This window comes from Bos grunniens, chromosome 1 (genome assembly GCF_055505025.1).
Source record: "Bos grunniens cultivar Pamir isolate PY7600 chromosome 1, Bosgru_T2T1.0, whole genome shotgun sequence".
NCBI classification, from domain to species: domain Eukaryota; kingdom Metazoa; phylum Chordata; class Mammalia; order Artiodactyla; family Bovidae; genus Bos; species Bos grunniens.
The window spans coordinates 21,951,166-21,978,840 of record NC_141165.1 but is presented as its reverse complement, the minus strand read 5'-3'; the positions used below and the strand labels follow the sequence as shown (position 1 = coordinate 21,978,840).

The 27,675-nt window shown below is 44.2% G+C and overlaps 1 protein-coding gene and 1 long non-coding RNA gene across 2 annotated transcripts in view; one reads left to right on the top strand and one right to left on the bottom strand.

Annotated features, from left to right (window-relative positions):
* Window positions 1-26,559, bottom strand: part of LOC147379107 (serotransferrin) — a 38,247-nt gene extending 11,688 nt beyond the window's left edge. The window contains exons 1-13 of the mRNA XM_086316069.1: window positions 26,466-26,559; window positions 24,413-24,582; window positions 16,841-16,949; window positions 15,921-16,097; window positions 14,890-15,037; window positions 14,064-14,119; window positions 13,398-13,576; window positions 12,528-12,705; window positions 10,735-10,886; window positions 8,344-8,434; window positions 7,703-7,741; window positions 6,198-6,353; window positions 1,100-1,244 (exon numbers count right to left, since the gene is read on the bottom strand). Coding sequence (XP_086172195.1) covers window positions 1,100-1,244; window positions 6,198-6,353; window positions 7,703-7,741; window positions 8,344-8,434; window positions 10,735-10,886; window positions 12,528-12,705; window positions 13,398-13,576; window positions 14,064-14,119; window positions 14,890-15,037; window positions 15,921-16,097; window positions 16,841-16,949; window positions 24,413-24,582; window positions 26,466-26,508 — 1,643 coding nt within the window. The 5' untranslated portion in view covers window positions 26,509-26,559. The remainder of the gene's footprint in view (window positions 1-1,099; window positions 1,245-6,197; window positions 6,354-7,702; window positions 7,742-8,343; window positions 8,435-10,734; window positions 10,887-12,527; window positions 12,706-13,397; window positions 13,577-14,063; window positions 14,120-14,889; window positions 15,038-15,920; window positions 16,098-16,840; window positions 16,950-24,412; window positions 24,583-26,465) is intronic.
* LOC147379108 (uncharacterized) lies at window positions 1,244-6,824 on the top strand. The gene is made up of 2 exons (XR_015132187.1): window positions 1,244-1,569; window positions 6,483-6,824. It is a non-coding gene; the product is annotated as an uncharacterized LOC147379108 (long non-coding RNA).
* Window positions 26,560-27,675: the final 1,116 nt, after the last annotated feature.

Genomic DNA, 27,675 nt, shown 5'->3' with positions numbered 1-27,675 from the left:
AATTCATTCCTTTTTATGGCTGAGTATTATGCCACTTTAGAGATCCAGGGCTGGCCATGATATCAGCAACTGTGACTCCCATTTGATCACTAATCTCATATATTACTAATATAAGTAATAAAAAGAAAACAAAACCTCTGATACACTTTGTAGTTATACAGTTGCAGTTCTATATACTATCTAGCACATTTTCTCTAACAGGTCTACATCCTTTCCCAAGCATCAATACAGATATTAGAGGAGCAGTTTTCCACCAAGGTGATTCCTTATGTACAGGCTACTAATGAAATTCGAAACTTGTGGACTGTGAATTGTTCTTATTCTAACTCACAAGGTGGTTCTAACTAGAAAATTGAGATAATCTTTGTTTTTCCTTTGCTAGTGAGCAGTTTAGTTATGAATACCACCATCATTGTGAAGTTGATGGATTCATGAACTACCAGGGTAGCAAAGGCCCAAGTCAGACAGGATAGTTAAAGACTAATAAGGTCATAAAGTGCACAGGTGTCTCTTTAAAAATGATTAAAATTCCATGAAACAGAGATGTAACCAAAGATGTAGAAATCATGGACTTTACTTTTGTATATTTCCGTGGTCATAGGTCCCCCCAGAGATGATTGGAAGAGTGTGAGCCTAATGCTTGACTCCTGTGTTTATTCAATTACGGTAGGGCTTCCTCACCTGGCACTAGTGGCATTAGGGGCCAGATAATTCTTTGTTGCAGGGTGCTGCCCTGTGCCTCTCCCAATTAGCTGCCAGTTGTACCCCCTCAACCCTACTGATAATCAAAAACGTCTCCAGACACTGCCAAATGTCCCCTGAAGGGCAAATCCCTCCCCGGATACCTGCCGCCATTGAGAACTCCTGACCTGCACCATACCACCAGCCTTTGCTGTCTATGACAGCCAGTTCCGGAGACGGTGTCCTGGAGGGACCTGGATGCCTCTTCACACAGGCTTCTACATACGTTTGTAAACATGCCACCCTAACATGCAGGACTAATGGGCTAAGAATGTAAGAATCTCACCTGAGCTTCTAAAAGGAACTCTTGTCAGGGCTGGGGTTATTATTATTTTTGTATGAGGATTATAAGACTCACCTGAAAGCCCCTGTATAGCCGTAGTATCTTTCATTGCTGTTGGGAACACACTCCTTTCCTGTACCCTTCTCTGAGCCAATGCACAGAGCACAGAGACTGGAATTTCGCGGAGATCCAGGTGCACAACCTGCGCTGAAAAATTCATCTGTGCAGAAGGACAAGAGAAAGTCAGCTCTTCCTGAGTCAGTATGAGTGGACTTTATCTAACACAAGACAGGTGTGTATGGCCCAGGTTAGGTAGAACATGCTTATTATGTGACCTGCCATCAACTCAAGACTTGCCAGCCTTGGGCTCTGAAAGCAGAAGAGGCAATGGCAACCCACTCCAGTGTTCTTGCCTGGAGAATCCCAGGGACAGCAGAGCCTGGTGGGCTGCCGTCTACGGGGTCGCACAGAGTCGGACACGACTGAAGCGACTTAGCAGCAGCAGCAGCAGGCTCTGAAAGAAAACTTCACTGAGGCTGGAAATGGTAAGTAACCATTACAATTCAGGTGGAGGAGACTCCATCAGCCTCCCAATAGTGTCATTACTTAAAGAGAGATGAGATGGAAATTATGTGGAAGGTGACTGAAGCAGGTGTAAAATTGAAGGTCTCACTCCCTGAGTTGTGACATTTGTTTTCAGGTGTTTCTTTCCTCTGATATTTATTAGAAGAGCTTTTAACAGAACTTAGAGCTCCAAACTCAAGAAAATTCTGGGGAAATCTCACTCACAGCTCAGCTGCTCTCCCATGGCTGTATAACTGCCAGGAGGCTCAGGAGAGCAGATGTGGTGCCCTTGCTGGTGGGGCACAGAACTCCTGAAAGTCGCCTCAGCCACCTTCCTGGCAAACTGATGTCACAGAGCATGTTAATGCAAAAGTGTGATTGCATCTCTGAATCTGAACCTCCTCTCCAATACACACAGGACTTGCCTGGCTCTGTCTTTAGAGGCCTCTCCTTTTAAAGTTGCTACACATATTTGGAGATGGCAGGGGGAAAGTACTCAGGAAGTTAAAGTAAATAAGAACCACGAGGAAACATATCCATGGTGAACTTATGCACAGATTTTAGGAGGTAGAACTAAGGCCACACCTGAAGATATTCAGAGGACACAGAGAACAAATTGATTTCCACCCCTTCAAAGGGGCCTAAGAGCTGAAGCTGCCAAGATCTTAAAGAGACCTGAGAATCCCTTACACCATATTGCCTAGAAAGCTCTGTGGCACGGCTTGTAGCCATCCGCCAAATGGCCATTTCCTCTTGTTTCTCTGTAACAAAGATCAAGTTGGGTTTTTTCTCTTAATTTTTTTCTCCATTAATTTTATATTGAGATATAATTGACATGTGTGTGTGTTAGTTGCTCAGTCGTGTCCAACTCTTTGCGACCCCTGGACTGCAGTGTGCCAAGCACGTTATATTAATTTCAGGTGTACAACATGATTCACTATTGTGACTATATTGTGAAATGATCACCACAATAGGTCTAGTTAATATCTATCAGCATACAGGGTCAGAAGGCAATGGTACCCCACTCCAGTACTCTTGCCTGGAAAATCCCATGGACAGAGGAGCCTGGTGGGCTGCAGTCCATGGGGTCACTAAGAGTCAGACACAACTGAGCGACTTCACTTTCACTTTCCACTTTCATGCATTGGAGAAGGAAATGGCAACCCACTCCAGTGTTCTTGACTGGAGAATCCCATGGACGGGGGAGCCTGGTGGGCTGCCATCTATGGGGTCACATAGAGTTGGACACGACTGAAGCGACTTAGCAGCAGCAGCATACTGCTGCTGGGTTACATTTCTTTTCCTTTCGTCTAGGACTTCCAAAACTATGTTGAATAAAAGTGGTAAGAGTAGACATCCTTGTCTTGGGGAATGCTTTTAGCTTTTCATTGTTGAGTATGATTTTAGCTGTACGTTTTGTCATATACGGTCTTTATTATGTTGAGGTACGTTCCCTTCATGCCCACTTTCTGGAGAGTCTTTATCTTAAATAGATGATTGTTGTTGTTGTTCGTTGTTTGGTCGCTCATTTGTGTCCGAATTTTTGCAACCCTGTGGACTATCAGCACTCCAGGCTTCCCTGTCCTTCACCATCTCCTGGAGCTTACTCAAACTCATGTCCATTGAGTCAGTGATGTCATCCAACCATCCCATCCTCTGTTGTCTCCTTTTCCTTCTGCCTTCAGTCTTTCCCAGCATCAGGGTCTTTTTTAATGAATTGACTCTTCACATCAGGTGCCCGAAGTATTGGAGATTCAGCTTCAGCTTCAGCATTGGTCCTTCTAAGGAATATTCAGGACTGATTTCTTTTAGGATTGACTGTTTTGATTCTCCTTGCAGTCCAAGGGACTCTCCAAAGTGTTTTCCAATACCACAGCTCAAAAGCATCAATTTTTCAGTGTTCAGCCTTCTTTATGGTTCAATTCTCATATCCATACATGACTACTAGAAAAACTATATCTTTGACTATATGAACCATTATTGGCAAAATATGTCTCTGCTTTTTAATACTCTGTCTAGGTTTGTTATAACTTTTCTTCCAAGGAGCAAGCATCTTTTGATTTTGTGGCTGCAGTCACCATCTGCAGTGATTTTACAGCCTCCCAAAATAAAATCTTTCACTGTTTCCATTGTTTCCCCGTTTATTTGCCATGAAGTGATGGGACTGGATGCCATGATCTTTGTTTTTTGAATGTTGAGCTTTACACCAACTTTTTCACTCTCCCCTTTTACCTTCATCAAGAAGCTCTTTAGTTCCTCTTCGCTTTCTGGCATTAGGGTGGTGTCACCTGCATATCTGAGGTTATTGATATTTCTCCCGGCAATCTGGATTCCAGCTTGTGCTTCATCCAGCCTGGCATTTCCCATGATGTACTCTGCATATAATTTAGATAAGCAAGGTGACTATATACAGCCTTGACATATTCCTTTCCCGATTTGGAACCACTCCATTGTTGCATGTCCAGTTCTAACTGTTGCTTCTTGACCTGCATACAGGTTTTCCAGGAGGCAGGTCAGGTGGTCTGGTATTCCTATCTCTTTAAGAATTTTCAACAGTTTGTCATGATCTACACAGTTAAAGGCCTTAGCATAGTCAATAAAGCAGAAGTAGATGTTTTTCTGGAATTCTCTTGCTTTTTCTATGGTACAACAGATGGCCATTTGATCTCTGGCTCCTCTGCCTTTTCTAAATCCAGCATGAACATCTGGAAGTTTTTCGTTCATGTACTGTTGAAGCCTTACCTGGAGAATTTTGAACATTATCTTGTTAGTATGTGAAATGAGTGCAATTGTGCAGTTGTTTGAACATTCTTTGGCATTGCCTTTCTTTGGGATTGGAATGAAAACTGACCTTTTCCAGTCCTGTGGCCACTGCTGAGCTTTCCATATTTGCTGGCATATTGAGTGCAGTACTTTAACAGCATCACCTTTTAGGATTTGAAATAGCTCAGATGGAATTCCTTTACCTCCACTGACTTTGTTCATAGTGATGCTTCCTAAGGCCCACTTGACTTCACACTCCAAGATGTTTGGCCATCGTGGTTATTTGGGTCATGAAGATCTTTTTTGTATAGTTCTTCTGTGTATTCTTGCCACCTCTTCTTAATATCTTCTGCTTCTGTTAGGTCCATACTGTTTCAGTCCTTTATTGTGCCCATCTTTGCATAAAATGTTCCCTTAGTGTGTCTAATTTTCTTGAAAAGATCTTTAGTCTTTCCCATTCTATTGTTTTCCTCTATTTCTTTGCATTGTTCACTTAAGAAGGCTTTCTTATCTTTCCTTGCTATTCTTTGGAATTCTGCATTAAGTTGGGTATATCTTTCCTTTTCTTCTTTGCCTTTTGCTTCTCTTCTTTTCTCAGTTATTTGTAAGGCCTCCTCAGACAACCATTTTGCCTTTTTGCATTTATGCATAGATGATGAATTTTATCAAAAGCTTTTTCTGCATCTATTGAGATGCTCATTTGATTTTTATTATTCAATTTTTTAATATGGTACATCACATTAAAATTTTTGTTCTTGCGATGAGAACTTTTAACAGCTACTCTCCTAGCAACTTTCAAATACGCAATATGGCATTAACTATAGTCACCAGGATATGCATTATATCCCTATGACTTATTTTACAACCAAAGTTCATACCTTTTGACTACCTTCACTCAATTTGCCCATCCCCAACCCCTGCCTCTGGCAACCACCAATCTGCTCTCTGCGTCTGTGAGCTCAGGTTGTTTTGTTTAGATTCCACGTATAAATTAGAGCAAATGGCATTTGTCTTTCTCTGCCTGTTTTATTTCACTTATTTCACATAGTATTCTCAAGGTCCACCCATGTTGTTGCAAGTGGCAAGATTTCTTTCTCTTTTATGGCTGAATGATATTCTATCTATACCTACAAACCACAGTTGCTTTGTTCATTCATTCATGATGGACACAGGTTCTTCACATATTATGTGTTGTTATGTAAATAATGCTGCAGTGAGCATATGGGTGCATATATCTTTTTGAGCTAGTATTTTTGTTTTTTTCTAGTAAATACCCAGAAGTGAAACTGTTGGATCATACAGTAGTTCTATTTTTAATTTTTGAATAAAAATCTAAATAAAAGATGGCATTTTCCAGCCCCTTTTACAGCTAATTGTGACTATGTACCTAAGTTAGGGGCAATGAGAAGTTAGCTGGAGTAATTGGGTTAGACCTCCTAATTGGCTCCTTTACCTCCTAACAAGGCTCCTTGTTCCTTAAGGTTGCCTGGATCATGGATGTAATGGCAACCATGGGTAACCTTGAAGATGGAGGCCTCATGCTGAGAATGGGGAAGCAGGAAGACAGAGAAGCCTGGGTTTCTAATGACAATACCAACATGGACTTCTGTCTCTGGTCTTTTTCATGAGAGAGAATAGTAAACATATGTTCACTTAAGCCATTATGTGCAACTGAGAAGAGCCGTTCTGATCCACCTCCCAGTCCTGCTGTTCCTTTTATTTCCTTGAAGTTCACTAAACCAAATTGTATTATCATAGAACAAGGGCCTCTTGTACCATACTACTCTTGCCAGTGCGCCTCTTTCCACCCAACTCTGACAAGAGCACACTCCCAGAACTCACTCACCAAATTTACAGTTATTAATCTTGCTGTAGAGCAAACCCATGGGGATGTTCCAGCCAGCGGTTCTGTCTACTGCAGTGTGGCAGGACTTCTTGCCTTTCAGATTGTTCCAGTTGATATTAGCATCTGATGTTTTAACCACAGCTACAGCAAGATACCCTACAAGAAAGACACCCCAAAAGGGAGTATTAACACCTCTGGACCCTCCAGAGTGTCTGTCTACAGTCAAACCCAGCCATCATCCTATGGAATAAAGTTATCCCTAATCATTCCTTCTCTCTTTGAAAGGGTCTTCCTAATAACCGACTGAAGGGAGATACAAGTCATTCTACGAGGTGGAGATTAATCTGAACTTAAAAAAACAAAACAGTAAGAATACTTAATCATTGGAGCAATGGATGATGATGGACAACGCTTCCCCAAATGCCTGAAGCTACTGACATAAACCGGCAACTCACCCTCCACTGTGGAATAGCAGAGGAATGGATACTGAAGGATACATGTAACTCCAACATTCTAAACATTAACAATTTTATTAGAAAAGAGTAGTAAATGTGCAATAAACTGTAAGTTTATTATTCTGGTCAGATGTTTTACGATAAAGAGAATAAAGGTTTGCACCAAAATAAATATGCAAAGTGAAACTATCATAATCAAGTTAGCTGCAATCAGTGGCAGTAAATACATGCTGATCTTTAAAACTGGGAATAGAATATAAACTCGTGATTTCAGTTCTCCAATTTAATTAATTCAGGAAATTGTTTCCAATAGAAAAGATACAAATCTTTTTGCTCATTGACTAAGAATGGTTCTATTTTTGGCTAAAGAGCTTGCTTCCTAGTATGATGGGAAGAGGCTGGGATGCTGTAACTGGAAAAAGTGATGAGAACAGATTTGTACACTAATGGCTGGAAATGACCTGCAGGGACTTCAGCATGGGACCCAGAGCCCAAATCTTTGATAAGATTTCCTGTCTTGCTCTTGCCACATCTTTCCAGATCCATCCCAAGCCAGAGTCCTGGGTGACAGCCAGGTTGGCCTGGGTTTCTAGGCTTAGCCCTGGATGGGAGGCTGGGCAATTTCATGTCCCTAGATACCTTCCTTTGTGAGCCTCTCCCCTCAGGCCTACCAGGCACATGTCAGCAAGGTTTCTGGGCTGGTGCTAACTCTTGTTTATAACTTTGCAGTCCTCATGCAATGCAAAGCAGTAGTGGGAGGGTCTGTATTTTCTTGTTGGATGTCAGAGTCTAGACAACTTGTAATCTCTCTAAGCTGTTGTTCCTGTATGCATCCTTAGAAGACGACAAGTCACATCTTATAGGATTAAAAGAGAATTCCCATGGGTGTGGCAAGTGTAATTATCTTGCCAACTATTTTCCTCCTGTGGTTCTTTTGATTCTGAAAATTGGTCTCTTATCTACTTTTGATTTGAATTTAAACTTGCCTATGCTTTCCCAAAAGCAATGGGAATTTATCTTAAACTCATGAAATTACTGATACCAACTCACCTTTTTCTGGTGTGTTCTTGCAACTTTCACCCTCAGTTTCTGCAGAGGAAAAAACAAAGTCATTAAACACTCATGTATAGAGTGAAAATTGTCTTCCCCATATGCAGCTCAGAATTATAAGAGCCAGGAAAACTATCCACATATACCAATTCCCAAAAGGTCCAGGCTCTCTGGATTATGCAAACTCACTTTAGCTCCCTGGCCTCTGGAATTTAGCCCAAAATTTTAAATTTCAACTTTTGCACTCTTATCTATCCTGTGACCATAGTGTAACTCTGCTAACTGTACTTGAATCCCTGCACCAGGGCAACAGAAGTGCGGACTTTGGAAGCAAGAAGATCTGCCAGGAATCCCAGCTGAGAACCTAGCTGTCCTCTGCAGAGGGGTCACTTTCAGCTAGAACTTCCCAGTGCAGTCTCCAACTCCCTTGTTGGAGTACAGTAGAAGGTACGGTAGAAGATTCTCATCCTTCAAGGTAACGAAAGGGACTAGAGATGAGGGAGCCCAGAGCTTAGCAAGTAGGAGGTGCTCAATAAGCAAGAGCTTTATGCTCCCTGTGGCTGAATCAGGCTGTGATTTTGTCTCCTGTCTCAGGTTGTTTTCTTTACCAGAGGAAATGAACCATTGCCCCTCCCACTTACTGTAGTTCTCTGCCAGGACAGGCACCAGGCCACATTTGCCTGCTATGTAGAGGTAGCCTCCGTCCAAGCTCATGGCATCAGCTTCTCCTTTCTGCAAAGACACAACACATCACAGCAGGTAAAAAGAGATCCTCTCCAGTCCCACGTGCCCATCTGGTTGTTTCCTTGAAGCAACCTTGCCAGCACAGGTTGTGAAGAGACAGAAGGCGCTGGTAATGGACCCCCAAAGGATCAGTCAGGCAGACCTGACATGGAAAATAAAAGGCACTCCCATTTTCACCCAAACCATGATGAACTGATGATCAACTCTGGATGATTTGCTTTGTTTCTTCAGGAGCAAATACCCACATTCAGTCCCCTTGGCCTCTCATAGGACACGCTGTTCCAGATACACTCACAATACCTTTCTGACATCAAGAATTCTCATTTGTAAGACAAACAAATGGAGTCAGAGACATAGGTCTGTGTCTGTGGCATGGAGTGCTTTGCCCTGAATCTTGACCTCATTAGCTGAGTGCTATTTCAGTGCTTGGTCAATAAAAGGTCTTTAATGAATGAGTAAAATAAGGTCAAAGGAGTCAAACTGAACTGAACTGCAGTATTGGAAAAGACTCTTGAGAGTCCCATGGACTGCAAGGAGATCCAACCAGTCCATCCTAAAGGAAATCAGTTCTGAATAGTCATTAGAAGAACTGAGGCTGAAGCTGAAACTCCGATCCTTTGGCCATCTGAGGTGAAGAACTGTCTCATTTGAAAAGACCCTGATGCTGGGAAAGATTGAAGGCAAGAGGAGAAGAGGACAACAGAGGATGAGATGGTTGGATTTGATGGACATGAGTTTGAGCAAGCTCCAAGGGTTGGTGATAGACTAGGAATTCCGCCTGGCGTGCTGCAGTCCATGGGGTCTCAAAGAATTGGACACAACTGAGCGACTGAACTGAACTGAACTGAATAGAGCTAATAAGCCCCAAATTTCAGAGATGCTTAATTCAATAAGACTGCCACGCTTCCCATTAGGCCTAGAAATATACTTTTCAGGAATATACCCTAAAGGAACAATCAGATATGTGGGAAACTATTTGGGCAAAATGTGTAAGTAGGCAAAATCATGCATGTATGATTCATAATAGCAATGAGACAGGACCAGACTTAATGCTCAATAGCAAGGAAATGGCTCAATAAATTACAGCACACCCACACTCTGGAATAATTATCAACATTAGAACATCATGTTTTCATGGAAGCAACCTAAATGTCCATCAAAAGATGAATGGATGAAGAAGATGTGGTGCATATATACAATGGAATACTACTCAGCCATAAAAAGAATAAAATAATGCCATTTGCAGCAACACGGATGGATTGAGACATTATCATACTACATGAAGTCACTCAGAGAAGGACAAATACCATATGATATCACTTATATGTGGAATCTAAAATATGACACAAATGAATTTATCTACAAGACAGAGACAGACTCACAGACCTAGAGGACAGACTGTGGTTGCCAAGGGGGAGGGGCTGGAGGAGGGATGGATTGGGAGTTTGGGATTAGCAGATGCAAACTATTGTATTAATACATAGACTAGAGAAGCAGCAAGTCCCGTTGTATAGCACAGAAAACTGTATTCAGTATCCTATAATAAACCGTAATAGAAAAGAAAAATAAAATTTGAATTAAAAAAAAGAGAAAAAAAGAAATGAAAGAGATAGTTCCTCATAAACTTGGTCCCCAGACAAACCACTGTAAACAGGATAGTGTATATTCTTTAAAAAAAAATACATTTTAAAAGGTCATGTTTTCAAAAAATGATTTTTTCTTTGGGAACATGGGAGCAAGTCATTCTGTGAAAACAAGAAAAAAGCTCCCTAGATAACCTTAGGTGAGAAAAGGGTAATAAATTTCATGCATGATATGAGCCCAGTTAACAGGATTTTTTCTGATTTATAAGGTTATGGTTACTTTTTATGTATTTTCTTATTTATATCCTTCAGTTTTTCAACACTTCTAAAAGCAAATGTGGAATGCCCTTGTGAGCAACAAAGCTAAACTTCTACATGCTTGCACAGTAACATGACCTTGTTACACTTGCCACGGCACACCATGGGTCTCAGGCACACTCACTCTGAGGTCTGGCCTCCCTAAGTAGACATAGCTCAGATCGCCCTCCACAGAGTTCTGACACTAGGAAGAAACAAACCCTTAGGAGTCCTTCAGATTCACAAGCTCAAAGGTCCTAAGGATCCTGTGGGGCTAGGATCCCACAGTGAGGGTGAGGTTCCTGGGAAGCTGCTTTTCATATAATTCCCAGGAACGCTCGCTCAGCCTTGGGGACAGGTAGGCAGCAGTGGCAGGCGTGCTGCCCTGTGGAGGCAGGAGGGACGTACCATGATCTTGGCGATGCACTCTTCAGTGTTCTCTGCTGTTTCACACTCTATTGCCCCGCCACTGAACCCACTCCACCGATCACACTTTGTCCTCTCCTGGTGACCAATTGCACACCACTTCACCATGCACTCATCCTTTGAGGAGTCCGGGGCTAGGACATAAGCAAGAAAACCAGCGATGAGAAGAGGCCCAGATGTGGCTTGCTGATTTTGCTGCTGTCTTCAGGAAGACTCTGGGATTTTTTTAGCAATACACAAACAGATTCCATTCAAGGAATTAATCTCTTAGAAACTAAAGGCAGTAACAGTTCCTTGGATGGCTTCTTATCATTTATATTTAACTTAAAATTACTTCTTCTGAAAAGTCCACTCTCCTCCCAACTCCAAGGCACTCTATCACTTCAGGCTGGGGTTATTTTCTCCTCATTTAGAAATAGCACTTAACCATCCAAGCGGATGTTGTATATTTATTCATTGCTTACTATCTGCTCCCTGCAGGAGAACGTAAGCTTGGCCAGGGTGAGGGCCATGCCTGTCTTTTTCTCCATGGCACCCTTAATGCCAGGTTCATGGTCAGTGCGATAAATGTTTGCTGAATAAACAAACACCCACCCAGCTTTCAGACTGGCTCAAGAGGCATTTCCTCAGGGAAACTTTACCTCAATTCTTGGATCTGTTTGTCTTTGTTTTTGCACTCTTGTAGAGCCATGATATTTTGTTCTGGATTTTTGTTTTCTTTCTGCTGAGAAAATCTCTCATTTCAATTGATCATTCAGTGGAGTGACTATTCCTTCAACATTTCTCTTCCTCACTGGTCTGAAAGTTCTATGACAACAGAATCTAATACATCTTTGCCTCACCATTATATGCCCAGCATGTCACACTGCTACTGCTAAGTCACTTCAGTCGTGTCCGACTCTGTGCAACCCCATAGACATCAGCCCACCACGCTCCCCCGTCCCTGGGATTCTCTAGGCAAGAACACTGGAGTGGGTTGCCATTTCCTTCTCCAATGCATGAAAGTGGAAAGTGAAAGTGAAGTCGCTTAGTCGTGTCTGACTCTTAGCGACCCCATGGACTGCAGCCTACCAGACTCCTCCATCCATGGGATTTTCCAGGCAAGAGTACTGGAGTGGGGTGCCATTGCCTTCTCCACAGTTTATAGCTATTAATAGTAGATGGTCAATACATGTCTGTTGAATAAACGAGTGTTCAAACACACCTCTAATGACCCAAGGAAATTCAGGAGGAGGACTGACCTGTCTAAAGCTCCAGCTTCACCATGGCACATGGTGACCACAGCACTGGCCGCAGATGTGCTTATTTGTAGCAGTTTCATTCTATTTGACTTACTTTGTACCAGGCTAATTGGCTTCACCAAGTGGGTAGTGGAGCCCTGGCTTATACAAGGGAAGCAATACTGGCATCAATGCAAATTTTCTTCTTTTTGGGTGGGGGGGCCTGCCTTGTGGCTTGTGGGATCTTAGTTCCCCAACCAGGGATCGAACTTGGGCTCTCTGTAGTGAAAGCACAGAATCTTAACTACTTGGCCTCCACAGGGTTTCCAATACGAATAATTTTAAGTGTGAATTTCCTTTAATGTCCTTTGGTGATGTTCAGGTCCATCTCATGATGGCCAGTCATTTATCATCCGTCTAACACTGGGCTGGACAGGCAGGGCAGATGGATTGTTGGGACCAATGTTCAGTACCTGGAAAGACTCTACTCTCCAGTCCCCACCCTCACCAGGTTATTAGACTCCTAGAGCCACATGATCCTTTCCGAATACTTACGTTTACTTTCTCTTAGATTCTGAAGAGCAGTGACATATTCATATCCCAAGTACAGCTCAAAATCCATCTTAGAAGGAATCTTTAGAAACCCATCAGCAGAGTCCTTAAACAGCAGGTCCTTCCCATGAGGGGATTGGAAAAGCTGGAAATTGTCTGGTTTATCTTTGCCAAAATGTTCCTGTTTGTAGTAAAAACACAGGTCTGAATGGCTACAGCAACAAGAGATGCTGCAAAATGGGCCCAAAGAAAGATTAAAACTGTGAAATTTTCAAGATTCCAGGAGAGAGGGCAGTCAGACCTGCTCTTTCCCACCCAGCACCTTCTCCATTCACAGCCCTTTTGGGCCATATAACAAATACTTGATACCCTGAACTTTTTTCTATGCCTGTCTCCCTGGTTGGATAATAGCTCACTGGGTGTAAGAAACTCAACTTCAGAGGCTGTGTGGTTGCCTTGATGGACAGAGGGGAGGGTTGGACAAGAGAAACTGGCTCGGTTCTGGCATTCTGCTACTCTGGGAAAGGAAGGCTGGCTGTGCGTGCAACTCCCTTTCTGTCAGGCTAAGGGACCTTGGAAAAGAGACCATTTCCTTTCCAATGGGAGAGAAATGAAAGAGAGCAAGAAGGAGCAGCTTCATATCACTGACCCAGAATGTAAGGGTCTGGCAGAAGACAATGCAGGACTAGGCTATGTGCAACTCCAAGAGGGCTTTACTGGGTGGGTGTCTTCATGCAAGTGGATGGTGTGTGGCATGGTCCCTGCTATGTCCTGAACACAGAATGACTTCCACAGTGGCTGAGAGGGAGTGAAGGAAATGCCCAAATCCAAGCAGGGACTGCTAAGCAGGAGAGACAATAGGGGATTTGATACCTGGGCGTGATTGAGAAGTTCCCAGATCACATCCTCCTTGCCGCCCACAGTTCGAGCCACAACCGCATGGGAAGGAACCATTGCCAAGTAGCATTCTTGGTAATCATCTACAGACTTCCGGGTGTTGTCCCCGCAGAGCAGCTCATAGTTTTTCCTGTCTTCTGGGTTAGGCAGGTTGTCTGGGGAGGGAAGCCCACATGAGTCGATGGCAGGTGCCCCCTCCTCTCCCTTGCAACCTCACTGAATCAAGAACTGTGTGAGCGGAGAAGCCAAGAGCGAACAGTGAAGGCCAGAAGGAAACTGACTTGTTCAAGATCCCATAGCCAGTTGTAGGTCAAGAAGCTTCTGATGCCCCGTGCAGGGGTGACGGCCCACATCCCGTAAGAAATTTCATCTCCTCAGGCCGACTACAGGATAAGGTCAGCCAGACCTGCTCCTGCTCCTTTGCTATTGCAACACTGGCCTGGTATTCAGTAAGCTGAATGATAGGATGAGGCCCAGGAGTCCAGGTGGGGACCCTATGGGCACACACCTCCTCACAGGTGAACATCCCAGCAGTGGGAAAGGAGAAACACATTATGCTCACGTCTGACACCTGAGCATGAAGATAAAGAAAAGGAAGGCCCTCTGCTTGAAAGGTCTACAGATTCTTCTCCTATCACCTACCGAATACCGTTGAGTGCTTGACAAAGGCCACATCCCCAGCGCCCTCCATCAGACATCTGTAGAGAGGAGACACATTAGGGAGGTTCTTGCAGGGCAGGCCCTTCTCCTCAGGCTCCAGTGTCTGACCACACCGTCCAGCCTTGGGACAAGGATAGTGCCTGGGGGAAGCCTCCATGGAGACCCACAGCTGAGGAAGCATCATGGAGGGGCTGATCCCCAGGGCATCAGGAGATGTGGGGTGAGCTCATAGGAGCTGGAGGGCTATCACCGTGTGCCCCAAAGCATCAAAAAGGTATTGAAGATATTTCAATAGTGAGAAGTGCTTTCAAACTTCTGGTGAAGGATAAAGGCATACTGTCTCTTGAGGGACCCTTTGCTGGCTCTAAAACTTTAGGATATAACCAAGCGAGGAGAGGGAGCAAGAAATCAGCCACATAAGCTGCCTGTGCAGGAACAAAGAGAGGAGGCAGGAGAGAGGCCAGGGCACTGAGCAGGTGACACAGATGCCATGGAGAGCAGAGGGCCGTCACCACAGAGCACCCTGGGCACCAGGGCAGTCACTTCTGGTTCTGCATAATCCAGTGAGAAAACTCTGGGGAGACAGAAAGGGTCCCAGGAGGGGACTTCCTTGTCAACGTCTCATGAAGAGAGTATGCACTGGCCTGGCCTGGAGAATCCCAGCTGTGTCACTGAGTTCCTGGGAGGGTATTAGGTACCCTGGATGCCCCTTTGCAGGCTGGGCTCTGCTACGGGTCAGGGAAGCCCCCCAATCTGAAGACACTGGACACTTAGGAGCCAGGATGGAGAAGCAGCCAGTCTCACTCACTTAAAGGCCCCTGAGTAGCCGAAGTATGGTTCGTGGTTGGAGCAGGCACACTTGTCTGTCCCTTTCCCCGCACACAGTTGACAGAGTTTGGGAAATGATGATTGATCCGCACAGGGGACACAGCTGGCAGAGAAGAAGTTGGCCGCAGCTGCTCAACACAGAGACAGAAATACAGGGCATGAGCCAGCCTGGCCAGAGGCAACTACAGCTCCCAGTCCAGGCTCACAAGAGAGACCCAAACAAAACCAGCACCCCCACAGTTACAGCTTGTCTTTATGAATGTGTGTTTGCACTCAGTCATATCCAACTCTTTACAATCCCATGGACTGTAACCCACCAGGCTCCTCTCTTCATGGGATTTCCCAGGCAAGAGTAGTGGGATGGGTTGCCATGTCCTCCTCCAGGGGATCTTCCCGACCCAGGGATTCAACCCATGTCTCTTGAGTCTCTTATGTTAGCAGGCAGGTTCTTTACCACTAGGGCCACCTGAGAAGCCTCTCTTCAAGACTAAAGGTTTTCAAAACGGGACACATTTAACCCCTTCCCTCCTACCTCCTCCCCAAGAACCAGACTGGCATAGGCCTATGTGTCCCGTTGGACTTGGCCTCCAAGACCGGATGGAGGACCCACTCAGAGAGGTGTAGGCCAAGTTTATAGCCAGCAGATGGCCATTAGGAAAGCTCCAGCAGAATGGGGAAATCATCAGCCATGACATGAAAGCACCCCAGGGAAGTGGACAAAAGGGCCCAGGAGCCTTGACCCTGAATGAAGCCCTCTGTTCCCTTCCCCCAGTTCCACAGGACAGCCTCTGGTGGGATGTCAGGAGCTTCAAGGTAAAAAGGACTCTTGACAGCCCCCATTAGCTGCTAATGCAGCAGATTTGCCCGTTTGAAGCAGGGTAATCTCCCACCTCCACTCCCAGAGCCATCACACATCATCACCTAACCATGTCTGAGTGATGCCGGTGTGGCCTGTGTGGGCATCTGAAGAAGAGATTCCTGCTGAGGGTGCTCACCCTCTGGCCCACTTACCTCTCTGAATGGATTCCTGTGGATCAGGCAATTCCTTATAAAGTCTGCCCATGGGGATGTTCCACCCAGCGGACCTGCCGAGGCCTGTGTGGCAGGACTTCTTGCCTCTGAGCTCATTCAGCTTGAAGTCAGTGCCCTTCTTCACCACCGCCACAGCATAATAGTGAGTTTGTGGGTCTGCAAAGGGACAGTGTGGATGAATGACTCTCAACCTGCCCACCAGAGAAGCATTGTTCATTACTACTGGGCTCCTGAGCAGGGAAGGGGTACCCAGAGGTAACATTTATGAAGGACTGGGTCCTAAAGAGGACCGGAAAAAGCCTTGCTAGGCTTACAGGGGAAAGGACGGACCACAGAAGAGACGTTTGTAATAATTCTCCAGGCACACCCAGGAGCAAGGAAGCTATGTGCATGCATGCCCCAGTGCTCTTGCCTACCCTGGCCTTGCAGGGAGTGTCTGCCTGTACCCTGGAAACTGGAACTGTGGCAACAGAGGCCACATTCCTAACTTTCTCTAAGTATTTTTGTTCCTTACACAGACCCAGGAACAGTTGAGTTGCTCTCAGATGAGATCCAAGGCTGTGGGGGCTCCAGGTACATGCTCCTGTGTGGTCTCTCCCCTGCATGTGGTTCTTGGAGAACTCCTCTTTATTCTAAACCCTAATGGTTCAGTTCATTGCACACAGCCTGCCTAGCAGGTCAGTGTCATGAGCACCAGACGTCAACCAGCCCAAAGCTCCCAGAGACCTTGAGTTGTATCTATGGTGGTTGACAGGGCCCCTCATTCCCCACTCACTCCCCAGTGGGGAAAGCCCATAAGTAGCTAATCTCCATTACCTGCCTGAATGAGACAAGACCCAGTATCTACCAGGAGGGAACAAGGGCTACAAATTACTTCCTGGGTCCGAGGGAGAGCTTACTGTCTTTTGTCCCATGGAACTCTGCCACCACAGGCTTCAGGTTGTTGGGCTTCAGGCCTGCCTCATACACCAAACCTCCATCCAATGTCACAGCATCTGCTTCGTTATTCTGAAAGAGAACAAACCAGAGTTCAGTGAAGCCCTTACCTCCAAGAAAGGCCCACCTATACTTGGGTGTGTGGAAGTGGCTGGTAGTGCTTCTCAGACCTGACGAAACCTCAGCTTGCCCAGAACTTGCGTAACACCACGGGCTTCAGTTACCTCGGCTTCCCTGGTGAGGGGTTTTGGCCACAATTTTCCTTATTCCTGCAAAGATGGAATGAATCATTTTTCTCTTTTTTCTGGTGAGGAGTCTAGCTACTGGCCCAGAAAACTACTGTGATATTCAAAATTGACCTAACTTACAGAGGCTTTGCCAGCAGGCCTCCTGGGGAAAAGCTCCAACACCAGACTGGGTGCAGTCCATTCACTACAGGCTCTGAAGGAGCTGCAGTCAAGGACTGCAGTCTCTCTGCCTAGCCATGCTTTTACACATATTTATATTTCAAGTTCAGGTCCAACCTCTTTATCTTGGGCCTTCTGCTGAGATCGCCCTCAGATGTCTCTGTGGAGAACTCTCAGTGGGGAGGAGGAGACTTGAAGACATCCTTCTCCACTGCAATTCAGTACTTTTCCTTCCTGTCCTGGGTCCATATAACCACAGGAGTCTTTTGTTCAGGGACTGGAGCTTTCTCTGGCTTTAACTTCATTCTTATGCTCTAAACTGACTTGTTTAATGCTCATTATGAGCATTAATGAGTGTTTAGTTCCATTATGGCTGATTTTTCATTTAATCAACTACTCAGACATCATTGTCCAACTCAGCTCCCCAGACCACATAACTAGTAAGTCATATAGCTGGGATTTGAATCCACGCAGTGTGGGTTTATTTCTTCCATTACACTGTTACTTTCTGGGTTTTGTTTTGCTTTGTTTTGGTTTTAGTTTTTGCTTTTACTAATTCTCTTCTTTAAACCAATATTTCACTTGAAGTATTATAGATACCTTCCCACTAGGTCTAGAATTTATTTTCTCTTGAAGTGAGATGCATCATCTTTATATAGACACTTCATAACATTTTTACTGCTTTTTTTCCTTGCTTCAAACATCTTTAATCAAAATGACTTTTCCTGAATCCCTTGCTAGTACTCCATAAATATAGTTCTTATGAATTAAATTACAAAGGAGATAATTCCATAATCTGCATCATGTTACAGGTGAATAACAAGAAAATAGTATTTATAAATGAAATATAATAAAAATGTAAGCCAAAATATATATTTGTTTAGCTGAAACTTTTCTTTCAATGGTTGGAGTTGTTTTGGTTGTTTTATTGTAATAAAATAATGTACCATAAGGTTTATCATTTGACCATTTTTTAAGTGTTCATTTCAGTGCCATGTATGGCAACTGAACATGCATGTATGGCAACATGCATGTTGGTGAAGGACTCTTTTATTCCACAACTAGACTCCTTATATGAAGCAATCTTTATGGCTTTCTTGGTATCCCAAAGGTAGGTGAAACCTCCAGAGACTTTCCTCACCCACCCCACCCACCACAGAATAAAAATAAATGAGTAAAAAAACAGCTTTTCTTAAAGCAGTAAGGTTGGGGCTTTCTTGGCCCAGACACCAGTATCTTGGCAGGAATCACTGGAGCCCCAGGGGCTCAGAAATTAAGAAGTCAAGGTCTAACTCATGTGGCCCTAACTCCACGAGGGCCACAGGGATTCTGAAGGGAACCTGAACCCCCAGGAAGGTGGAGGATTAAAATCAAACATGACTTTCCAAGTGCAGATAACCAAATGCAAAAGAAGGGAAGCCATGATGCATGGGTATCAACATGGGCAGCAGACTTAGGCCCTCAAGGACTGCGGAGTTTGGAATGGCCAGAAACAATGGAGAAGAGCTATATATGGGCTTTATGCACAAAGTGAAGGTCATAATCACAGAGCTAAGCATAGAAAAGGAGATTATCAGGAATAAAAAGAAAAATTAACTCGAACTTCTAGAAGCAAAAAGTGTAATCATTGAAATTTGAAAAGTGAATGAATAGGCAACAAGTTTGATAAGACAGATTAAAATTGAGAATTAGAGAACTGAAAGTTATATCTGAATAATTCATCCTGGATGAATTTGGTGCCCATCTGTGCCAAAAAGAGGTGCAGAGACAGAAGCTATGAAAGAGGGATTAAAAGATATGGAAGCCAGATAAAAGAAAGCCTGACATGTGTCTTCTTGGAATCTTAGAATTAAAAAAAGAAAGAAACAGAAGAAAGACAGTACTTTTTCCAGACCTCCTGAAAAGCATGATTCCACAGATCCAACATACTCTACCAAGATTCCCACAACTGGAAACCTCATGGTGAATCTAGGGAACATCATCAACCAAGGACACGAGAAGTTATCCAGTGAGATGCCTGAAGGAGAAACAGGATGATACCAGACTTCTCGGTGACTACAGTGGAAGTCAGGAAACAATGTGGAAATATTTTTAAATAGTGTAAAAGCATCAAACTAGAATTATACACTCAGCAAAATTACCATTCAAGAATAAAGGGGAGACCAGCATTTGCAGAGAAAACAAGCAAGCAACGGAGAGGGTTTAATACCAAGAAATTGACTCTAAAGTATCCCCAAAAGAACACATTTCAAAAGCAAACATCCCAGAAGGATGGTTGGAAATATAAGAAGGAATAGTAGCACGTTCCCTGGTGGTCTAGTGGTTAGGACTTGGCCCTTTCACCGCCATGGCCTGAGCTCCATCCCTGGTTTTATTGTTGTTTTCATTGCTGAATCATGTTCAACTCTTTTCGACCCCATGAACTATAGCCTGCCAGGCTCCTCTGTACATGGAATTTTCCAGGAAAGAATACTGGAATGGATTGCCATTTCCTTCTCCAGGGGATCCTCCCCACTGAGAGATCAAACTCTCATCTCCTAAATTGGCAGGCAGATTCTTTACCACTGAGCCACCAGGGAAGCCCCAATCCCTGGTTGGGGAACTGAGATTCCACAAGTCATACACCATGGCCAAAATTTTTTTAAAAGCTTAAAAAAAATAAAAAAGAGAAAGAAATGGTAAATAGATTAAATGGCAAAAATGTAGATAAATCCAAATTTCTCTGTGTGTCTTCCTCCCTTTCTGAACTTTTGGGCACATACACAAACTTACACTGATGATGCTGTGAAAGTGCTGCACTCAATATGCCAGCAAATTTGGAAATTTCAGCAGTGGCCACAGGACTGGAAAAGGTCAGCTTTCACTCCAGTCCCAAAGAAAGGCAATGCCAAAGAATGTTCAAACTACTGCACAATTGCACTCGTCTCACACACTAGTAAACTAATGCTCAAAATTTTCCAAGCCAGGCTTTAACAGTAACGTGAACCATGAACTTCCAAATGTTCAAGCTGGATTTAGAAAAGGCAGAGGAACCAGAGATCAAATTGCCAACATCCGCTGGATCATGGAAAAAGCAAGAGAGTTCCAGAAAAACTTCTATTTCTGGTTTATTGACTATGTCAAAGCCTTTGACTGTGTGGATCACAACAAACTGTGGAAAATTCTGAAAGAGATGGGAATACCAGACCACCTGACCTGCCTCTTGAGAAATTTGTATGCAGGTCAGGAAGCAACAGTTAGAACTGGACATGGAAAAACAGACTGGTTCCAAATAGGAAAAGGAGTACATCAAGGCTATACATTGTCACCCTGATTATTTAACTTATATGCAGAGTACATCATGAGAAACGCTGGGCTGGAAGAAGCACAAGCTGGAATCAAGATTGCCGGGAGAAATATCAAATATCAGATATGCAGATGACACCACCCTTATTGCAGAAAGTGAAGAAGAACTAAAGAGCTCTTGATAAAAGTGCAAGAGGAGAGTGAAAAAGTTGGTTTAAAGCTCAACATTGAAGATCATGGCATCCAGTCCCATCACTTCATGGCAGATAGATGGGGCAACAGTGGAAATAGTGGCAGACTTTATGTTTTTGGGCTTCCAAATCACTGCAGATGGTGACTGCAGCCATGAAATTAAATGACACTTGCTTATTGGAAGGAAAGTTATGACCAACCTGCACAGCATATTAAAAAGTAGAGACATTACTTTGCCAACAAGGGTCCATCTAGTCAAGGCTATGGTTTTTCCAGTAGTCATGTACGGATGTGAGAGTTGAACTATAAAGAAAACTAAGCACCGAAGAATTGATGCTTTTGAACTGTGGTGTTGGAGAAGACTCTTGAGAGTCCCTTGGACTGCAAGAAGATCCAACCAGTCCATCCTGAAGGAGATCAGTCCTGAATATTCATTGGAAGGACTGATGTTGAAGCTGAAACTCCAATACTTTGGCTACCTGATGTGAAGAACTGACTCTTGGAAAAGATCCTGATGCTGGGAAAGATTGAATGCGGGAAGCTATGGGGACGACAAAGGGTGAGATGGCTGGATGGCATCACCAACTCAATGGACATGCATTTGGTTAAACTCCGGGAGTTGATGATGGACAGGGAGGTCTTGCGTACTGCACTCCATGGGGTTGGAAAGAGTCGGACACAACTGAGCGACTGAACTGAACTAAACAAACTTACACATGCATACACACACATACTTAGTTATATAATATGTATGTATACTGTCAAGAAATACATGAAGTATCTACATTCCAGGGTTAGTTAAGAAAAGACAGACATAAAATATCAATATAGTCCAGAGTTCTCTTTCTGTTTCAGAAAGAGGTGGGGGGGGGGGTTAAGATTATTTTACTGTTAACTCTTTGTTAAGCTAAAATTATACAGTAAAAATTTAAGGGAAGTCATTAAAGAATATAAACAAATTGTTTAAATTTACTTTCAATGGGGGAAAAGTGGAATAAAGGGAACACAATCCAAATGAACACACACACCTGCAAACTCAATTTTTAAAAATCAGAAATCTGGGGGAAAGTAGGACTATGAGAAATAAAAAGTAATATGGCAGAAATAAGTACAAATTTATCATTAATGAAAGCAATAATTTATTAATGGTTTACGTTTACCACAGAAAATAAATGAGATTACCAGATTTCATTAATAAACACAATCCCCAGCAACATACCATTTTCATAAGACACACCTGAAGGATAATCATACAGGAAGTTGAAAATAAAGGAATGACATAGACACAGAAGGACAATCCTAGTTAAAAGAAAGTTAATGTAGTATGTTAATATCAGAGAAATAAACTTTAGTTTAAAAGCACTTCCAGAGACAGTGATTAATTTATAATGACAAAATATCAAAATCACCAAGAATTATATGAATTATTCTATCATATACGGCTGCTGACAGTGGAAATTTGAATAACCACATTGCATTTGCTTAAAAACCCAAATACATTTGGCATTGTTTTTGAAGTCAAATACTCACACATCCCATGGCACAGAAAATCTGTTTGTACATATATATTACAGAGAAACTAGTAATATTTGTGTACCAGGAGATTTGTATTAAAATATTCCTCAAACCCGGATTAGAATAACAAAAACCTAGAAACAATCCAAATGCCTAATGACCAGAAAAGAAAAAATAAATTGTGTATACTAACACAATGGGCTTTTGCAGAGCTCTGAAAATGAATGAACAATAGCTGTATTCAACAACATGGGTGAAATCCTAGTATAACGTTGAGGAGGAAATAGCAAGTATGAGAAGACAACACACAGTAATGACATGTTTATAAAATATTTTAAGAAGCAATACTATGCAATCATCCACATATACCTATGAAAGTGAAAGTGAAGTCGCTCAGTCGTGTCCGACTCTTTGTGACCCCGTGGACTGTAGCCTACCAGGCTCCTCCGTCCATGGGATTCTCCAGGCAAGACTACTGGAGTGGGTTGCCATTTCCTTCTCCAGGGGATCTTCCCAACCCAGGGATTGAACCCTGGTCTCCCACATTGGAGGCAGACGCTTTAACCTCCGAGCCACCAGGGAAGCCCAATATATACCTATACAAGTCTTTAAATAAAAAGCAAGAAAGTTTTGGGATTTTGTTTTCTCTGGATAGGGAAGCACATGGATAATTCTAAGCAGGGTCAGAGGGTTACACTGCTCCAAGTGATGAAGTTCCTATAGAATCCATGCTGCCACACAGTAGCCCTAGAAGTCAGCTACTGGCAGTGGTGAAGTTTTGAGAACCTCTGGTAGGTTTGTGGATAGTATTACTTCATATTATTAATGTATTTTAAAACAAAGAGGGGTATGCATATACCAAATCTGAAAGTCAGTCATAAATCAAGAGTTATAATTAAGCCTGGATGGTAACTGAGGTTCAGTACACACACACACACAACAGACCAGTTATTTATACCAAAACACTGATTCCTTCAGTTACTCATGCTCCATCTGACTGAGTCTATGTCTACCCCTCACTCCTTCCAGTCTCCTGCTTGCTCTGCTCCAGTCACTCTAGCTTCCCTACAGAAAATCAAACAAGCCCAGCTCTCTGCTGTCTCAGGTCCTTTGCACATGCTATGGTTCACTACCTGACATATTCAACCTGTAGCTTTTGGCAGGCTTACCCATACTTATCCCTGGGGTCTCAGATTCATTGCTCCCTTTCAGGGAGATTATCACTGACACCCAGGCCAGAGCAAGTTTCCTCTGAAAGTTCTGTTTCTTTTCCTCCATTCTACATCACACAATTTGAAGTTTCATGTCTACTTGTTTGCATGTTTTTCTTCTCTCCTGACTGGACTGTACTACTCCTACTCAAGAATCAGGACCATGTGTGCTTAAAGTCACTGCTGCAGCCCCATTGCCCAGCACAGGGTCTGATCCATGTTCAGATGAGCAGGAACAATGTTGAACAAGTATTTTGGAAAACCTAGAACAAAAGGATCAGCTATCATCTCCAATCATGACAATGTATTCCTCTTCCTTGTGCGTATCATTCGTCTACTTCTTGTGATGCATCAAGAACCTCCAAAATAGTGTTACATGGTCATTTTGATAGCATGCATTTCTTCTCTGAGTTCAGAGAACTTAGTGGGTCAAAAATAGTCTTCTTTTAGAGTATGTTAGGAGAAGGCAATGGCACCCCACTCCAGTACTCTTGCCTGGAAAATCCCATGGACGGAGGAGCCTGGTAGGCTGCAGTCCATGGGGTCCTTAAGAGTCGGGCACGACTGAGCAACTTCACTTTCACTTTTCACTTTCATGCATTGGAGGAGGAAATGGCAACCCACTCCAGTGTTCTTACCTGGAGAATCCCAGGGACAGAGGAGCCTAGTGGGCTGCTGTCTATGAGGTCGCACAGAGTCAGACATGACTAAAGCGACTTAGCAGCAGCAGCAGAGTATGTTATATGTTGCTTTAAGCCATTAAAGATAACTGCTTCTATTTTCAGTTCTAAAATGATTTTACTAGCACCAGGGGCTGACTGTTCCACACATCAGTCTCCTACCTGTGAGTACAGAATCATTCCAAATGACAGGGAAGAGCAAGTATGGATTTTCTTCCACTCTCTTTTAGGTGGCAGTGACTTACCGAGATAGCCTTGATGCAATCCATGTGTGAGGTTTTCTTCACACAGGAGACAAAAGGACCACTCTCCAAGATACGAAGCACATTTTCACGAAAACTGGCACACTTATTGGCCTCATGAGTTGAAATGGTGCACCATCTCACAGTTCTCTCGGGGTCTGCCAGACACAGCCCTAGGGGAGAGATGCCAGAGGTCCCTGTGTCAGTGGGAAGGACGGCAGCAGCCTCTGGAGGGTCATGGAGGCCACTTCCTCTCCATTCTCTCCTGTTCACCCCACTCCTGTCCATGAACAACAAGGGCAGAGGTTCCACTGCTTTCTGAGTCTGGGGACAAGTGGCAGGTATTCTTATGGCCCCTTAGTTTCCCACTGACCAGCATGTGCTGATCAGAGGGATGCTGGCTTGACTGTTAGCTCTCAATTGGCGACAACAACCTGTTCCTCTGTGTTCTCTGAGCCTCCTGCGTTCACCTCATGACGTGTGGCCTGCCATGGAATACAAACTTCCACATCCACGGGGGATTTTTAGTTACATCAAGCTGTTGGTTCAATGCTATAACTCTGGGCAGCCAGCAGGGTAGGAATTACATTTTCTACTAATTAGTATCTTTCAGAGAGTGATGCTTTACCCAAGGTTACCTAGCTTCTTAATAGCTGAGTGGTCTAGAAATCAGGTCTCCAGACTTTGGTCTCTGCCCAGGTAACAAAAGAAGATAACATTCTGAGTTGTTTTCCACCTGCTTGGCCAGAAGAAAGGGGTAAATGATTGATGAGGCAATGAATTTGCCTGTAATGCTCATCTGTCATCCTCTGTTCTAGGAAAAACTAGAAACTCCACATATTCAATGTTTCTCTGTTTCCAAAGACCCCTCCTTCAATTTCCACAATTAGGCCTTTGGACTGTCACTAGGAGAAGCTAACGCCAGCCATGTCTGTGAATATCAGTCCCCATGGTTGCAGATGTGTTGTCCCCATGATATGAGCGGTTGGCACTCTCTCCAAAGCCCTCTGTTATCTCCTCTCTGTGGATCAACAGCACAGGGCTGACTCAAAGCTGATAAATATCTATGATGCACGAAGCAGGAGATGGGGAGGGAATGGTTCTCCAGAATAGAAAAAGAGGGGCCACAGGAAATTTACTCCCCCAATCACCCTTGACCCCATCTCCACCCGTGGGGTATCGAACCAGGCAACAAGGGGTCAGTGGCAGACTTTGCCAAAACCACTCTTCCAGAGCCTCCCCAAACCATCCCTCCTGAGGCCCCAAAGACAGGCTTTTGTCCTCAGTCATGCATTTACCTTCCACAGCCTTGTGAGATCTTCTGAGGTTGGGAGGGGGAAGGGTAAAGTAAGGTGGGGCTTACTTTTTCAGGAGAGTCAAATAACTAAACACAGAAGGCTCCAAAGGTAAGATAAAGGCACCACGAGTGACCAGCAGAAGTTAGAGGACAAAGGGGGCCCAAGAGCGACAGGCAGATCTGTGCAGCAAGGTGCACTCCCCCAGTGCCTGGATCTGTGGCCTTACCTACTTCCATGGGACCTTCCCAGGCCAAGCTGCACTACCCTTCAAAGTCTGGCTTCAAACCCCATGCTCAGAAGCCTTCAACAGACCTCACTAGTGTGGCACGGTCAGCACCAAGGACACTCACGGGACATCAGACTGTCAGTGGAGGTGGGACCAGCTGTGGGAAGGCCTTGATGGCCATCCTAAGCAGTTTGGACTTATTTGAGGCCGCAACAAAGGGATTTGATAAACCGGGATGGGAGTGCTCTAATTTACTGTATTCCGCTACCACAAGATTTACTGGATACGAGGGGAAAGCAAGGAGAGAGTGAAAAGGTGGCAGAGGCACCAGCAGGACCAGAAGGTGCGCGCAGGCGCAGAGCTGTCCCTGAGGCAGTGCTGCAGCAGGTGCGAGGGTGCGGCAGGGAGAAGCGAAGGAAAGGTCCCAGGCTTCCAGCTCCAGCGCGGAGCCCAGGGAGGGTGCAGAGGGTTCCGAAATGCAGGGGGCGCCCGGGCCGGCGACGTTGAGGGCCTTCCCAGCGGCCACACTCACCCAGAACCGCGCAGGCTAACAGAGCGCGGACAGCGGGCCTCATCCTCCCCGGTCTGTAACGTGGAGTGCAGAGCACAGACCGACCGGCTTCTGCGTCGCCTCCCTGCTCCCCGCGCCCCTATATCTCCCGCGGGGCTGGCCGAGCACAATCCTTGACCCCTTGTGTTTGCGCAGCCCGCTTGCCCAATCTCCCCTCAGCCCTCCCCCTTCATTCCTCGCCGGGGCTGATCACCTCATTTCCTGACCTCTGGAACAGACCCGTGGGTGGAATCCAACAAAAAAGTGCTGATTGGAAGGGAATGAAAGAAAAATCAAACCGTTGTTAATCTGTGCTTGCTCTGTACCAGGAGCAGAGCTGCAGCCGGCTGGTGTGGGGGTGGCTCTGCTTCTGAATCCGGGGGAGCCAGAGCTGGTCCTGAATCAACCTCTGTGCTCATTCCATAGAAGAGGGAAGCCGACTGCCCCAAAGGCAGACTAGAATAGGAGGAAGACAGGCAGAGACCTTCCTGGGAGAGTGTGTGAGAGAAGAATAAGCTGATCACAAGTCAAAGACAACAGGCTCATCCCTTTTCACTTGTTTCCAGATGTATCCAGAAACCCTGCTCCTTCTTGGCCTAAACCCCAAGGATGAGTTTTTATCCCTGTGTACCCTCCTGAGCACAGGATCCTAGACAGGTAACCTTCCCTCCCTTCATGCAGATTGCTGAGCATCTTGACTAGGGACAGAGTCACAGGAGAGACAATGTCTGTCCCACAAGAAGCTGTCTAGGCGTGTGGTCAAGACTCTGTGACACTTAGGACAAGAGACTCATGAACACAAAGAAAGGGACCCAGGAGAGGATGTGGCCTGATCTCAATGCCCTGTTTCATCCCTAGCTCCCTCTGAAAAAGTGGTCTCCAAACCATTTTGATCACCCATCCTTATCAGGAAAAATAGTGAAGCTGTACATTCCATATATATGCTTAAAACTAACATCATGTTTATTTCAATCATGAAAGGAATATAAAAAATTTAAACTATTGGAAAGATGAAACATTCATTTTAAAATGTCTATTTGTCTTATATACAATGAAAAATATCTCAAAGCAAAATGTACACTTAGGGAGAGAGTAAGGTTCCTGATAGTAGTTGAATATCCATATTCCAGGGGGTCATCAAGATAATTTTAGGGTTTTCTTAAGTTACTTAAGAAAGCTACTTATCCAACTT